General features: G+C 45.0%; 1 protein-coding gene across 4 annotated transcripts in view; it reads left to right on the top strand.

Moving 5' to 3' along the window:
• Positions 1-17,395, top strand: part of KIAA1217 (KIAA1217 ortholog) — a 325,759-nt gene that overhangs the window by 275,753 nt on the left and 32,611 nt on the right. For all 4 annotated transcript variants that reach the window (XM_036844418.1, XM_036844419.1, XM_036844420.1 and 1 more), the window contains 2 exons: positions 84-133; positions 6,578-6,744. In XM_036844418.1, the coding sequence (XP_036700313.1) occupies positions 84-133; positions 6,578-6,744 (217 nt within the window). The remainder of the gene's footprint in view (positions 1-83; positions 134-6,577; positions 6,745-17,395) is intronic.

Raw genomic sequence — 17,395 nt, 5'->3', positions numbered from 1 at the left:
TGCTGATTGCTTAGAATAGTGAATGGAAGGGGGGAAACGCATTTGGGAAACTGTATCGCTGACGCTCTTTTTCTTTTCTTCAGCGAGAAAATGATGAAAACCACAGCCAATAAGAACCACACAGATGGTGCAGGTGAGTGTTCTCCAGACCTGCAGGAGGCCTGGAGGCTGCCTTTGATGCGCCTGGTTTGCTTGCAGATGTATTAACCTCTCCCCAAGTCACCTATTTGGTGCAACTTCAGAGGCTTCTGGGGTAACTCCCTACACCACCCCTTCCCTGCTTAATGCTGAAATTCCAGACGAGTCATTAATTTGCAGGGGGCGTCTTTAGTCCTCTCCCTTCAGTCTTCATTCATTTATTCACTTCCTCGTTCATTTATTCATTTATGAGGCCATATATCCAACAGATACTTCTATGCCTGATACTGGACCAGGACCATGGGCATCACTAGGGCAGGGCTCCCTACTCCCTAATCCAATGCAGAAAATGGATCTGGGACAGGTCATTATATGTGTGCTGAGTGTTAAGAAAAAGTGCAGGATGAATGTTTACCCAACAGAGCTGGCCTCAACCAAGGCCATTTCCCTGAGGAAGTAAAACAAACTGAGGCCAAAAGGATGAGGACAGAAGGAAAGAGCCATTCAAGTAGAGAGCAAAGCAGGTACAGATGCTATGGTGAGGAATTTAGATACTATTCTAAGTGCAAAGGGAAGGCAGTGGGAGGTTCTACCCTGGGGAACGGCCTCAGCCCAGCTGCAGGATGTGACCGGATGAGAAGGGGGCACGAGCTGATAGGGAGCCCCCATGGGTCGAGGCAGGAGAAGAAGGCATGCTTGGACCAGGGCCTGCTTTCAAATGCCAGCGCCCCTCAAAGAGGCCCCAGTTTCAGTCCCTGTGCGCTTTGCTAGTATCCAGGTATGTTTGATGTCCGTCGTATCCTGCAGACTCCAGGTGGGCCTCTCTCAAGAATATGAGGTCTTCCCTTCCCTTGGGTTACAAATAGAAATCGTCACCAGGGACATGCTTGGCTACTGGATTACTCAGTAAGCATGTGGCAAGTTGGGCGAAACGCCTAATTTGGAGGAAACCACAGAGCGTAGTGCCACATGGTAGAATGGACAGAACTGGGGACTTAAGTTGAGACGTCTATCGGTCCTGGTTCCGCGCTAGCCACGTTCAGGCCCTTCAGCCGTAAAGCCAGCAGGGCTGCTCTTCCAGCATTCCCAGTCCTCATGGGATTGGTTGGCTTACTTAGAAATCAGTCAGTGACCTTGGTGGCAGCCGGAGAATTGTTTCATGGAAATTGCTGAGCTTGTCTTCATAGCAACTGCCAGTTTGCTTTGGAGATATTTATTCATCTATTTTCTGATCTATTATGAACCTAGAGAAAAAAAGGCACTTACTGAACTTGTAGAAACAGCAGAAGGGTGGTTGCCAAGGGTGGGGGACATGGGAGATGTTGGTCAAAAAGTACCAACTTCCAGTTAGAAGATGAATAAGTTCTAAGGTACAGCATGGTGATTGTAGATAACAGTGTTGAACTATGTACTTGAAAGTTGCCAAGAGAATAGATCTTAAGTGTTCTCACCCCAAGAAAGACATGGTAATTATGTGACAGGATGGGCAAGTTAGGTAATAATCGTATGGCAATATGTAAGTGTATCAAATCAACACATTGTACACCTTAAAGTTGTACAGTGTTACATGTCAATTATAAAGTTGGGGGGTTGGGAGGGGGAGAAGCTACCAAAAACTAAAACATTTTACTCCTCTGGATTCTATTCTAGAAATGATTCATATCCAGTACCATTGTTCTAATCGATATATACATGCTGTTTTGTATCCTTCTTTATTCCTTTTCCCTTTTGGTAAAATAATAATTAATAGTAATAATAGGAAGCATTTAGTGAAGTTTCCTATGTACCAGGCACTGTTCTAAGTGCTTTTCTAACCTGAACTTGTTACCCCCTGACGCAGCCTCATGGGATCGGTACACTCATGATTCCCATGTTCCAGATGAGGACACTGAACACACATCCATACACACATGACACGCATCAACATGCTCCAGCAACCTGTCCCGATATCTCATCCTTTTGTGTTAAGGTGCCCCAGTCCCTTTAAAGAAATGTAGGTTGCTTCATTTCTTCGTTTTGAAAAAGTTTGCAAATGTCTTTTTTGAAGCATGGGGGAAGGAGCAGGTGTAATTTCTTTGGGATGCATTTCCCAAAGTGGAATTAATAAATCCAAAGGGACAAACAGCTGAGTAGCACTGGTGACACACTGCCAGTTTTCTCTTCTGAAAGGCTGGGCCAATTTTTGATGCCAATGGCAACACACACGTGGGTTTGCTCCCCTGCGTCTCTGCTGAGGTTGGTCTTTCTCATTCTAATCTGTCAGGGCTACATGTGGTCCACAGGGCTTTCGTTGCCATAGGAGCCTTGTACAATGTGCAAAATATATTCTTCCAGAATCCTAGGAAGTTAGCGACGAGAAGTATTATCCCTGTTCTATAGACAAGTACACAGAATTATGTAGTAAGTCAAGGAAGCTCATTTGGCCAAGGGTACATGAAAAAGGGAAACCCAGACTTCCTGTTACTTTAGGAATATTTGGTTTACTGTGGGTATAAGAGAACAGACGGAACTTCCCATTTCACAGTCATCGCATGTGTTTTATAGTGTATTGTATCATTTAAACACATAGCCCTGTAAAGAAGATGTTAGCTGTGGAGCTAGTAAGGCTCGCAGCCAGTCTGGCCAACCCCAAACCCATTAAATTCCCATCAAATGTGTACTTAGTAAGATTTATATTAAGATATACCTGACTGAAGTAAATTACCTAAGAGCGGACTTGGTAGGAGGAAGAAGAGGCCGTTGCCTGGAGAGGGTGAGGTGCAGGGAAGGGAGGCTCTGAGGGTAAACTGCTTGCTGACTCTCCTCCCTAGACTAGCATGTGACCACCCCACGTGTGGGTTCAGAGAGCAGGTCCCAGGTCCCGTAACTAATCTGAAGCAGAACTCATTTACCACTCGGGGTCCCCACCCACCAGATCCAGCTCCATCCATAGATTTTGGGGCACCTGCCTATAGCTCTCAGCCTGTCACCACTGCCACCTGCTGCCACTCCAGGTGGGGAGTGGAGGCCAGCAGGGGCTCCTCCCCCTCACTCTGCTTAGAGAAATAATCACAGCCAGGGCTTCCCTGGTGGCACAGTGGCTAAGAATCCACCTGCCAGTGCAGGGGACACGGGTTCGAGCCCTGGTCTGGGAAGATCCCACATGCCGCGGAGCAACTAAGCCCGTGCGCCACAACTACTGAGCCTGCGCTCTAGAGTCCGCGAGCCACAGCTACTGAGCCTGCATGCCACAACTACTGAAGCCCACATGCCTAGAGCCCATTCTCCACAACAAGAGAAGCCACTGCAGTGAGAAGCCCGCACACCGCAACGAAGAGTAGCCTCCACTCACCGCAACTAGAGAAAGCCCGCGCGCAGCAACGAAGACCCAACACAGCCAAAAATAAATAAACTAAATTTTTTTAAAAATTTAAAAAATAATAATCACAGCCAATCACAGTGGGGTCCTTCTGTGCCAGACACCAGGCGGAGCAGTTTATATGTGTTAATTCCATCATCCTGCACAATCACCCTTACACCCATTTTACAGATGAGGAAACGGGGAGAGAGAGAGAGGTTAAGTCAGTTGCCCAAGGTCACACAACTAGGAAGTGGATGCTGAGAATGACTTCCAGGTTTCTGGTTTAAATACTTGAGTGAATAATAGTGCCATTGGCTAAAATGAGTTCAAAAGAGATTTGGGGGAAATGAGTAGAAATAATGAATTCAACCTGCTTGTGGAAAAGTCCTGTAGCAACATGAAGGGATGGGGATGTAAAGAGAATCGTGTGCTGGAGGCAAAGATGTGGAGGACCTTGGTGGGTGGCATTGTGGAAGTGAGCTCCCTTGAAGTCATGTCCAGTGAGAGAAGAAGCAGGCCAGGATTCAGAAGGTTGGCCGAGGAAGAAATTAGGAAAGAGGCTGACCAAGATGGGCTGTGGAGAGGGAAGAAGACGAGGGAAAGGAAAGTTTCAGTTACTGAGAAGGAAAGGAGTGACAAAGCCCAGCATCACATCAGGGTGCCATCATGGCAACCCAGAGTCTGTTGGGTTGACAGCTGACCACTGGCCACCTTCTGAAGGGCCAGTGCAGTGAATGATGGAGTTGGAAACCGGATTTAGTGGATTAAGAGGTTATAGATGAGGAAATTTTATACATGAGGATAGATTCCATAAAGAAACTCGGTTGTGAAAGATATATTTTAAACCCGTTATCGGTATTCAACTCTGGCAGATGGCACGTAAACTTGAGCCTCTCCTCCACGGAGCATGTCGGCGAGGTGCAGTGGTGACCTCAGAACATACACGGAGAAGCACGATTGTTGAAGGAATACGTGCCTTCATTTGGCTGAGGAATTAGCAGGACAGTTCTCATTACCGAACAGGAGTAGCTGGCTACCACAGTGTCATTTTTGTTAGAGAAACACCTTGATGGTGTCATTATTTGTACAGATGAGGTTGTGTGGTGAGGGTAGGTGGGTGTGCGTGCACGCGTGTGTGTGTGCGTGTACACACGCACCTATGCCTGAGAATGTGGAGTGATGATAAAGTAACTTGACTGAGTCTTAAAGGAAGACTTCCAATTCATTGTCATCCCCTCAGAATACTTGTTCTCGAAGGTGCTGTGTTAACTCGGACAGGCTGCTATTATTGGAAATGTTACTGGATGTTCTTTCACTGAGGACCTTCACAGTTAGAGAACACTCTTTGGAATAATTACAGAGATGGCAAATCTTGCTCTTCTGAGGGTGATTTTGATCTGGGGGGGATGGTCAAAAGTCGGTCAGAGTCATGACTGGTGATGACGCAAGTGGCCAGTTGGCTCATAAAGATAACAAAAAGCTCACCGTCTGGTCTGCTGGGTCTCCTTTGTAAATCCTTCAGATGCTTTCCCACGTGTCCCCCCGACTCTCCAAGGGGGCCATGAGAGCTGGGAGACCGGTTCTGTTGGGACGGGCACCCAGGGGTGAGGAATTTGGTGCTCCGTCAGCTCTCCGTTGGCATTGCTGAGGCCACGCAAGTAAGAGGACAGTTTCGAGGCACTTCGTTGCTCTCTGGCGCGCCATCCGTAGCCGTGGCAGCAGCTCTGGGAGGCTCGCGGGGCTGTGCGTTCTGGGGAAGGACAGGCTTCCACGGCTGTTGAGCCTAGATGGAAAGAGAGGCCGCTGTGCTCTAAGCACTCCAGGTACACAGAGCAGCGAGAAGGTTCTGCCGTGCGAGGCCGGCCTGGACTAAGCAAACCTTCCACTTTGTCCCTTACAGGAAAGAGAGCTGAACAGCCCCTTCAGGTGTGAGTGAGTGTGTGTGTGTCTGTGTGTTGTGGATTCCTTGTCTACTCTCTACTTGAAGCCTCTTCCACGAATTACATTGTCCTAAAAAGGAAACAGCATCTCCTTTTGATTCCCACACCTTGCTGATCCTGTGAGCACTACTTGGGATCCTTTGTGGGGACATTTTTAAAACAGACTTGCTCAGATCAGGCCCTTCCCAGATGGACTTAGGAACTACGTGAGGATGATTTAAGTTGCACTCAGGGAGCAAAAGTTTATGGCAGCAACAAAACTGTTGAGGAAGAGTTTCTCTCTGCTGCCTTTTTTTTTATTCTTCTCCTAAAGAATATTCGCATCATGCCTGATTTTCTCACTAAAGGAGATGTATGCAGAGGTCCTGCTTCTTTTGGGCTGGAAACCCGAAGGGAGTACCCAGTGCCTATTAGTTTCCCCTTGGTGATTGGCCAAGTCTCTGCCCAGAACTAAGTGGGTGTTCTTGGGCTACATCTGCCTGTAGGGAATAGTCACAGTAGGCAGCCTGTGTTAGGGCCCAGAGTTTTAAGTTATTTTTTCTATTATAAAATTATAGGGAATTCCCCGGTGGTCTAGTGGTTAAGACTCCGTGCTACCACTGCAGGGGGAATGGGTTTGATCCCTGGTCTGGGAACTAAGATCCCACAAGCTATGTGATGCAGCCGCCCCCCCAAAAAATTATAGATATTCACTATGCAAATTTTAAAATACAAAAAGTAGTGATATCAAAAATAGAAAACTCACAGAATACCACCAGCTAGAGTTACTGTTAACACTTTGTTATATGTACATCTGTCTTTTTTCTGTGCACACCCGTGTGTTTAAAGAAGACACATGGGTAGATAGACAGACAGCTGGTTCCTTAATACGGCATCATGTTGTACATACCACTCTGTGATCTCCCTTCCTATAGCACCAAACTTCTAGAACATGACTTCTACAGACTACACACTATAACACTGCATGCACCTTCCTTAATTTATTTAAATTCGATTCCCTCTTTTTGCCCTTTAGAGAACCAATGTCATTTTTTAAGATTTTTTTCATCATGAAGGAAATGGGCGTTTTCAGAGTTACCAGTAGTCTGTTGGGATGGGACTTGCAGCTTCGACTTTCCTTCCTGACATTCTCAGGAACTTTGCTGCTCTTTTCTCCTAGGAACTCCCCAGGTTTCCGGCGGGAAGCCTCTTGGCGCCCTGGAGTCCTCGGGGCCCCCCAGCCAGCTCCCGCCTGCTGGCACCTCCGCCGCCCACATGAGCCTGCTCGACATGAAGAGGAGTGTGGCCGAACTCAGGCTCCAGCTCCAGCAGATGCGACAGCTCCAGGTACAGACCATGTTCCCTATGGATGGTGTCCGCCGACTTAACTGCCCACAGTCAGCTTCCTCCTCCTCCCATCCGCCTCCTTCCGCATCCCTGGCCCCATGGCACCTTCTCGGGGTTCTTTCCACCATCCTTTCTAGGGATAACTGAGGACCAGGATGCAGGCGCCATTCCCCAGTGGTCTCCTCTCCCACACACGTAATCTTGGTCTAGAGCCTTCCACTGCAGTGGTAGTCTGTAGCCACTTCTTTAAGCTGTGTGTGCTTTTACCCATGAAAAAAGCATTAAGCCTCTGTTTTCTGGAGGAGAGCTGAAAGCAGAGGAGCCCGCGGAGCGTTCTAACAGCCAGTTATGACTTCCTGCTTCACTGAGCATGTGCAAAGGTGCTGCAGGCAGCTCAGGTTTTTTGCAAGGAGCTATGATGTATTTAGAAACAGGAGTTCGGACCGGAGGGTGAATTCATAAGGAAAAGGAGCCATCGTGGATGACTTGAGAAAAACATCTGCATTTTATTTGGATAGTGTGTGTGTGCCACAATATTTTCCTTACTCATTCCCATTGTTAGGAATATATGAACTACACAGGAATCAAAGGGTAGGGAAAAATGACCCTTCGTGTCACGAGTCTTGGTGAACAAATCCCATAAATCTGACGAGGCAGGGTAACGTGTGCCCTGGTTCAGGGTGATAAGGAACTGGGAGGGCGTATCTTTATGAGGTCATCTGTCTCCTCCACGGGTCAGTCTCACGCCTCTCTGCCCTTGGTGGCAGGCTGATGAATGCGGAGGTAGTGCTGGCTCAGACTATTCCCAGGCTTCCTCCTGGACTTCGAGAAGCTCGTAGTCCAAACGTTAGTAAGAGGCGCATGTAGCCAGGAGCAGTCACGCAGCCGTGGTGCCCTCAGTGGGGCGCAGGCTCCTGGGCTGGTGAGTCCAGTAAGGAAAGGGCTTCAAAGCACAGCTGCTCTCTCCCTTCAGCTCGCCGATGCATGAGTCCTGCCTTTTCCACAGCCTGATTAAAGCTTAGAAGCTGATTTCCCCTTGCCCTCTACCTACTGGAGAACAAACAGAAGGGAAGGTAGCTTGAGAGCCTGCCTTGAGGTCCCATCACCGACCAGGCTGCTCAGGCTCAGGTCTCCAAAGGCTACTCTGCCTCTCAGGCAACGTCCCAGACTCCTGGACAGCCCGTGCACATTCACTTAAATCCTCTTCTGAATCGTGTCACCGGGGAAGTTCCCCATCCTTTACATTCGCTTCTCCTTGCTTGGTGATTTTAAAGACACTTTGCAGTGAAATGAAGTGTACAGGTTGGGCTGAGGGTGTGTGCAGGGTGCGAAAATCCAGTGCCCACAGTGTCTGGCAGTAACTTAGGTGAGTGGACGAGAGACAGTGACAAGTTGGCCCCTCTAAAGGACAGTCGCCACTCAGCTCCAGGCAGCTCTTGACCTGGTAGAATGAGAGTCCATTGTTTCTAGATGTTTTAGTATTTCAAGAGAATCTGGAGGTTTTATATGAAATATCTTACTCATTCTAAAAATGTTGGAAGGTAATTTAAAAATCAGTTATTTCGTACTCTACAGGCCAGATGACGCATGTGCAGGCCAGAGAGGGTCTGTGGGCTCCCAGGTTCTTACCTGGGGTTATGGAGGTTAAGCCCCCATCTTGCGCTGCATCTGCCTTTTAGTGCCACCTGCTGGTCATTTGGAAATTGTGCACTCCTCATTGGACCCTCACAAGAAAAAAATTCCTAAATGCGTCGTGTGTATGGTAGTTCCTACTGCTTTCAAAAGTGAGCATTTGCTGGTTTGGGGCAGAGGTGGAATTGCCCTGGAGTGTGGCGAATTTGATACCTAGGCCGTGATGTGTGAGGCTGCAGCATCACCCTGCTGGTGGCCGGCAGTGTTTGGTCCTCTGGCCAGGAGGGAGGGGTCTCCCACAACTTGCCGCTCCTTGTAACCCATGAACTGGGGAGGCTCAGTTGCAAAATCACAGCTTCTCAAACAAAGAGGTTCTATAGTCAAGTCCGGGACACTATCTTAACCACACAGTTTTCTTTATTGCCCCAGAGCTGCTCAGCTTTCCTGGCTTTCTGGGTAAAGAACACAGAGCAGGTGTGCTCTTGAGCTGAGATGGTACAGTTCTAAAGCACAGGCACGTGGGGAAAGAGAAGCACTTTGTTTCCTAACCTGGATGCTCTTATTTCTACCTTGGTCTTTGCATCCTCCGTGCCCCCATCAGCTTTAAGGGGAGTCTATTTGAGACAAAACCAGTTTAGAATAATTAAGCTATCCCAGCACCAATCCCCCCTCAGCACATGTATTATACACCAAAAGTAAAGTGCAACCCCCCAAAATGATTATAAGCCCAATAATGGAGCTATCATTAGAGAGCTCCGAAACTCCAGAACAGTCTCAAAAGAACAAAAATTGAATTAGAAATTCAAATGTTCTTTGAACTGTGTTATAAAATAGTGAAAACGAATGAAATCTGTTTGTGCTTGGCAGCCGGCTCCAGTAATTAGATAATTAAATCAGTGAGAAAATCCTAGACTGTCAAGCGTAGTCTGTTTGAGTATTTCATTTGCAGAATTGATGGATTATTCTCCAAAGCAGAAATTTGATGCAGGCACTGTGGGGCATATAGATTTAAATAGGGCAAAGAGAATGTTGAAGGGAGGTGAAGGAGCCTGAGAAAATGATCAAAAAAAACATGAAAACTTTGCTCCTGTCTTTCCACTCCTCAGTCTCGTGTGAATTACCAGTCTCGGAGAACGGTTCTTAACCCTGGCTACCCATTAGAATCACCTGAGGCCTTTCACAGAAATACTGATACCCGAACACCCCTGCCAGAGTCTGACTTCATTGGTATGGATCGAAGGCCAAGCACTGGTGGTTCTAGAACGTTCCAGGGTGAGAACTAGTGCTCTCAGATATTATGAACTCTTGGTCCATTGAGATGCCTTTTGGAAATTGAGATCTCAGCCAGCTATCACAAGGGGTGAAGCAGAAACACCCTGTAAGCATGAAAAACACACCCGGTGACTTCAAAGCCCTGATTCTAAACAATGCGCCTCATTCCCAGTGGCTAATCAGACGTATTCTCTACTTAGTCATAAATGATAAGAGCTATATGGAACTTTTATACTGTGATGGTCCCACTCCCAGGTAAGAGCTGCACCTGCAGTTAGCTGGCAACAACGGAAAAAGAGACAGGGGAAGGTCTGGCACCTAATAAATGTGCCCTTCAAAAGATGATTGTCTTTGTCTATTACCTTTTCTGGTACGATTTAGAAAAAAAACAAAAAAAAGTGATGAGCTACATCTTTTTTCCAAAATGCCACAATACTTGGGTTTTACTAAGGTCATCCAGTATCCACAGAAGTGGCTGCAGTTCTGCCCCTCTTTGTGGGCTTGAGGGGAGAGAGAAACTTCTGGAAGAGCGGGTTCAAGTTCCTTGGGGGGGCAGATGAGACTTGGCCTACTTTTTCAGTTCCCACAATTTTTTTCTTTGTCCCTTATCTCTTCCTTGTGCTTCCCGATAAACTAAAAATTAGATTATTCTGAACTTAGTGTTCCATTTTTAAGACTACTGAGAACTTACTGTGTGTTCCCAAGAGAGGGAAGAGGTAAAACATCAACATAAAAAGGAAACATAGCAGGACACAGAGCCATTGTATTTGAAATGATACAATTCAGCACAGTTATCTTAAGGTGTCTTTTTATAAGATAGTGCCTCATAAAAATGTGCCAGAGTCTCATTTATCTTCTGACATTCAAAATAACGGTCATGGGAATGTGTGTCCCTGAGAAAAGCACTCGAGAGGTTGGCCCATGCTGAGCAGGCCTATTTCTCCCCACCAGGCAGAAATAATGAATGGAACTAGCACAGGAGCTGACAATCAGGCTGCCATACAATGTATCAAGCCCTAGATAGACCTGCACACACAGGCTGTCTAAGATGGGGCAACATCTCCCAGATAACATGTGCTTGTGACGAGGCATCCTATACCTGGTTCCCTACAGCCTGGGGGAGCTAACCTGGGTGGTCAGGAGTCATTCTGGGGTCTGGCTATTATGAAACTTCCTGATCTGTTGTACAGCCACTGTTTACTGTCACTGCTGGACAGCAAAATCAGTTCAATTAAACTACACTGTTAGCAAGACTGATGGTCTTAAATTTTACCTGAGAAATCAAGATGAGTATGTGAGGTACATGTCCATTTTGAGGTGGGTGGAATTAGGTTTAGGCAGTTTCCTAGCTTCTCAGTGAAGCTGATATGGATAACTTATTTGGTCCACTTAAATTTTTAATAGCGAAGAGCGTTACTTCTGTCTGAGTATTTTTATAAAAACGTCAAGGCACAGAATTTACAATAAACTGAAGTTTCCAGAGATGAAGGGATAACTACAACCGTACTTGCCTTCCTACTGTTGACCACTAGAACACTGAAAAATAAATAAATGTGTGAAACAACTCTATTCAGACATTGGACAACAGACAACACAGGAGTGTGATCCTTAGGAGAATGGAAGGAAAGGAGGTGAAACCTGTCACTTCCTCAGCTATCTGTCTGGGGACACTTTTTAGATTGTGACACAGAGAGGGATGACCCAAACAGAGCACTGACCATCCAACTGAGTTGAGGGTAAAGAGCTGAAGCAGCTAGAAGTTGTGGAGCGAAGTACCAAATAAAAGGAAGGTCTGTGGAGAAAGAAGTATGTAAATCTGTGGATCTGCTGTCTACTAGTAATCCAAGCATGTGTATTGTGAAAGACCACTAAGCCAGACACAAAGTGGGAGGCTGTACGCCAGAAATTTCCCAGAGCTCACACAGGGAGATGTTTATGTCTTAACCAGCAGGCACAAAGAGGTTTTATTAATCACCTGGGGCATTCAGTAGCAATCAGAGAAAGGCCATGCTTCAGTCTTAAGACTAAACTAGCCCTAGAGTAAAGGCTACCCTAGATTCACCCTGACAAAGCTTAAACACAAGCTTCTAAAGAAGAAGAATGTCCACAAGGAACTAAATTGTCTGCCAAAGGAAGTCTAACATCTGTAAAGGAAAACAACAAAATCCAGAACTCCATGTCCAGCATTCAATCAAAAGTTACTAGACAGGTGATGATGCTGAGAAATGTGACCTGTAAGCTTAAGAAAAATCAGTCAGTGGAAACCAGTCAGAAATGGCAGGGATAATGAGGTCATCAGCAAGGACTTTAAAACAGCTATGATAATTATTCTCAAGGATTCAAAGAAAAACATGAACACAATGAGACCAAAAAAAATGGAAGACATTTTAAAACTCTAAGTAAAACTTTCAAGAGCTGAAAAACACAGTATCTCAACAGACTTAATAGAACATTAGTCACTGCTGAAATGAAATATCAGTCAGCTTGAAAAGATAGCAATGGAAATGTCCAAACTGAAGGATAGAGAAGAAAAAGTCTGAAGAAAATGAACTGACAGTGGTTCTTGGGACAATATTAAGTGGTCAAGGGGGAAGAGAAAATTACTAGAAGAAACAGTGGCTGAAATTTTTCCAAATCTGATGAAAGCTTTAAATCTACAGACCAAAAAAACTTAATAAGCTCCTAAAAGGATAAGCACAAATGTAACCACAGCAAAAGCAAAAGCAAATTGCTAAAAACCAAGAATAAAGAGATAAATCTTAAAAGCAGCCAGGGGGAGGTGGAGGACACATTACACACAGGGAAACATAAATAAGAACACTGACTTCTCAGAGACAAAAGTTAAAAAACAATGGAATCACATCTTTAAAGTACATCTTGAAAGTAAAAAATGCCTTCAGAAAATAGAGGACACTTCCCAACTCATTTTATGAAGGCAGAATTACACTATGAGCAAAACCAGTCAAGGATATTATAAGAAAAGAAAGCCACAGACCAATATGCCTCATGAAAATATATGTAACAAATCCTTAACAAAATATGAGCAATTGAATCCAGCAGTATATAAAAAGGATAATACATTATCCTGGATTTTATCCCAGGAGTCCAAGATTGTTTTAATATGAAAAAAAATGAGTCAATGTATTTGACCTTTTAGCAGAATAAAGGAGACAATCATATCATTTCAGTAAGTGCAGGAAAAAACATGTGACAAAATTCAATACCGATGATAAAAGCACTCAGCGCTCTTGGAGTAGAAGGAAACTTTCTTAACCTGATAAAGGATGTCTGAAAATCCTACAGAAAACATTATAGTTAGTGGTGAAACACTATCACATTCTCCATAAAATCGGGACCAAGGCCAAAGAAGCCTCCTCTCACTTCTGTTTAACTCTGTACTGAATATCCTAGCAAGTGCAGTAGGGCTGGAAAAAGAAAAAAAAGGCACGTGGATGGGAAAGTTAAAACTATAATTGGCATTACTCGCAAATCACAATCATGATTGTGTAATATCAAATCAAAAAAGATGCTTCCAGGGGCTTCCCTGGTGGCGTGGTGGTTAAGAATCCGCCTGCCAATGCAGGGGACACAGGTTCGAGCCCTGGTCCGGGAAGATCCCACATGCCACAGGGCAACTAAGCCCGTGCACCACAATTACTGAGCCTGTGCTCTAGAGCCTGCGAGCCACAACTACTGAGCCCACGTGCCACAACTACTGAATCCCGCGCGCCTAGAGCCCGTGCTCCACAACAAGAGAAGCCACCACAATGAGAAGCCCACAATGCACAGCAATGAAGAGTAGCCCCTGCTCGCCGCAACTAGAGAAAGCCCACGTGCAGTAACGAAGACCCAACGCAGCCAAAAATAAATTTTAAAAAAAGATGCTTCCAGAAATAAGTGAATATAAACAAGATCATCAGAATCAAGTCAATATGTAAAAACATTAAAATGTTAGTACAGGCAACGTACTAAATCCATACAATAGAATGCCACTCAGCATGAAAAACAATGAACTACTAAAACTCTCAACAGCATGGCTGGATCTCAAAAACAATATCCTGAAGGAAAGAAGCCAGACACAAAAAATTTCATAGTGTACAATTCCATTTGTATGACATTCTAGAACAGGAAAAACTAATCTAGAGGAACAAAATGCATATCGGTGGTTTCCTTGAGCTGAGGGTTAGGAGATTGCATGCAGAGTGTCATGAAGGAATTTTCTAGGGTGAGAACAAATGTTGTCTCCCTTTTTAGTGGTGCTTCCATCAGTGTATACATTTGTCAAAACTCATTGACCTGTGCACTTAAAATGGGTATATTTTCTAGTTTGTAAACTATACCTTAAATAGAGTTTTTTTAAAGTTAATTGGAATTTAGAATCCCTGCTAAGCAAAACTAAATGTCATGTTTTAAAGTGCTGGTGGCTAGTTTATTCGAAGCACTTAGTGAGAGATGTTGGCACACTTCCTGCCTTCAGCACTGCTTTTTACACATGCTGGAAGTCCTCGAGACAGTGGTAAGGACACCAGGCAGGGAGGGCAGGGGACCAGGGGACAGTGGAAAGAGAACCTGTGTACGTCTTTATTCCTTCATGATTAACTCATTGTTGCCCATGTGCCAGCCAGTGTGCTATGGGAATTCCCTGTTTAGTCTCTCTCTAGCTGGCTCCAGGAAGCCCCTCTTTCTGGGAAGGAAGATCATACAGCCTGGAACTCGAGGCAAGCCTCTCCTTGCCTCTGCTTTGAGTGGAATAATTTGAGTGTGATCTGACCCTGTTACCAGTTGAATAATTTGAATATTACATGCAGTTGTGTTCTTCTGATATGGCTGTAGGCATCTCAGAAACGTTATACATATGATCCGCAGTTGATTGAATCTGCGGATGCAGAACCATGACTGTGGAGGGTGGGCTATAAAGTTATACCCGGATTGTCGATTGCGTGGAGGGTAGGCACCCCACCCCTGCATTGTTCAAGGGTCAACTGTATTGTCATTCATACCTCAAATATGTGTTGGGTACCTACTGTGTGCCAGAAACTGCTTGTGGCTGGGATTAAAGCAGACATTGCTATGTAGTACTCTGTCTAGCAGATGGTGATTGGAAAATCACTGGGTTGAATTTGAAAGACCCAGTTCTCATGCTGATTCTGCCCCCGTGCAACTGCTGAGTGACCCTTAACAAGTATCCTAACTTCTCAGGGCCTCACTTCTCCCATCTTTCAAATTTCAATTTTAAGAACTTGAAATATTCTAGCAATAATTTCCGGCTTCATAGCCACTGTCAATATGCACTGCTGATTGGACCATAACTTCATTGGAGCTTCTCTGTGAGTCTTGGGCAGGAGGAGGGTTAGGTGCAGAGGGCCGTGCCACACAGCGCATGGCACAGTGACGTCATCTGTCCATTCCTGAGCCCTTTTCTTAGACCACAGTGCTCACCCTCGGTGGCACATCAGAATCATCTAAGGGGTTTAAAAAATTCTCAGTGCCAAGGCTGCATCTCAGACCAGTTAGAATCTTTCAGGGACGGACCTCAGCATCAGTCATTTTTGGACACATTTAATTGTCTTCTTATTTGTGCCTTACGTATCCGTTACCATTCACCCTCAACCCCCAAAGGAAATAGGTCTGTGGGATCTGACACATGGCATTGAACTTGAGCGTACCACTTTGATAACAGCTGACGTTACTGTGTGTATTTAACAACTACAGTCAGAGCAAGTCAGGGCATCAGCACTGAGCTCAAGGCATAGCTGAGCCCATGGGTCACCCCACATTTCTACCCTCCGGGAAAGGATTTTGGATACTCCATTGTCTGTTATTACCAACATCATTGCTTAACTCAATTCACGCATTCAACAAATATTTATCAAATGCCTGCCATGTGCCAGGCACTTGTGTCCTGGAGACTCTGTGGAGAGCAGAAATTAACCAGGTAGAGGGAGTAGCACATGCAAAGTCCCTGTGGCAGAAAGGAGGTTGGGCAGTCAGAAGAACTGAAAGGATGGTCCTGTGGCTACAGCAGAGAGAGTGCCAGCTGCACACAGGGCAAGGAGGCTGGCGATGTGGGAGAGTGCCAGCCTGCCCCACACCTTGTGGGCAGAGCTGTAGCTGCAGAGAGCATGGCGGGAAGTCACCGTCTGTGCATCGTCTCCAAACGTGTTGCCTTTCAGCAGTAGACTGACTGTTTTTAAGACCTTAATAAAAAGATATTATTAGCAAGAACAGTGTGAAACCACAATCATGAGTCATACAGAGGAGGTAACCCAAGGGCAGCACATTTTTATTTGGTTCCCTCCCAGACAGGCCAGCAGGTCCCGCCCCCAGGGTGATGCCCCCTGATAACAACAGGTCATCTGCACCGAGAGCTCGGTTTGTGCCAGGCATGACTGCAAGCACTTTATTGCCTCTCGAAGCTCCATTACCAGTCTGTGAGATATGAACTATTACTATCCCTTTTTTTGTTTTGGAGAGACACAGGGAGATTAATACAGTAAGTCCCCTGCATACGAACGCATTTCGTTCCAAGAGTGCGTTCATAAGTCCAATTTGTTTGTAAGTCCAAGAAAGTTAGCCTAGGTACCCAACTGACACAATCGGCTATAAAATACTGTACTTAATAGGTTTATGTATATGTATACATAAACATATGTATATGTATACATATGTACAATATGTATAATGTTATAATACATTTCACACAAATAATACATAAAAAACAAAAACACAAAAAATAAACATTTTTAATCTTACAGTACAGTACCTTGAAAAGTACAGTAGTCCAGCACAACAGTTGGCATACAGGGGCACGTCTGCATCTTTGAAAGTTCACAACTTGAAGATTTGTGTGTAGGGGACTTACGGTAACATAACTGCACTGATTTCCCACTAAGTGGGAAAACTCGGAAATGAACCCAGGCAGTCTCTCTCTGGATGGCCAGTTGATCGTGGTGCCATGTTGATGTTCGAACATGATGGTGGTTTTGCTTGAGTGGTTCGTGTTGAAACGTTTTATTTTTATTCAGAGAAAACGGAAGCCGTGATGAGGCTTCAAGCGGGTGGTAGGTTACACGGTCAGGTGGTATTTCCGCTCTGTTTGCACAGATGATGGACAGTTGACAGAGGCATCATTATTCCTATGAGGTGATACACGGTGCACGAAACCAGAAAACGAAGAAAACAATAACAGCTAATTGAAATTTCAGGGGAACCTTAGCTAATATAATAGGTATAATATAATTACTGGTTTTGAGGCTGATTGAATGAACTCACTTGATGTATGTGCTGTCAGAAAATTGTCCTGCCCCAGGAAAGCACTTAACGCCTTGTTGGAAACAGGACTCAAGTGTTTGGCTAGATTGTTGTGAAGCCTGGATTCAAACTCACACATCCTGTACTCTGGGGTGAGAAACAAGAGTGTTCTGGAAACTACATGGAAAATTATATGGAAATTGTGGTCTTATGTATGCAAGCAAGCTACGTATAATCCAGGGAAATTAGTTAATTGCCAAGAGCCTTGGGCTCGTCTGGAAATTATCATTGCCACCGTCAACATCAAGTTCTGTGTTTTGGGAGTTTTTCATTTTATTTTTTTATTGAAGTATAGTTGATTTACAGTGTTGTGCCCATCTCTGCTGTACAGCAAAGCGACTCAGTTATACACACACACATTCTTTATTTAATATATTCTTTTCCATTATGGTTTATCACAGGATATTGAATATAGTTCCCTGTGCTATACAGTAGG

The sequence above is a fragment of the Balaenoptera musculus genome, chromosome 2, assembly GCF_009873245.2.
Source record: "Balaenoptera musculus isolate JJ_BM4_2016_0621 chromosome 2, mBalMus1.pri.v3, whole genome shotgun sequence".
NCBI lineage: Eukaryota > Metazoa > Chordata > Mammalia > Artiodactyla > Balaenopteridae > Balaenoptera > Balaenoptera musculus.
The sequence above is the reverse complement of the archived record's forward strand: the minus strand, read 5'-3'. Positions and strand labels throughout refer to the sequence as shown.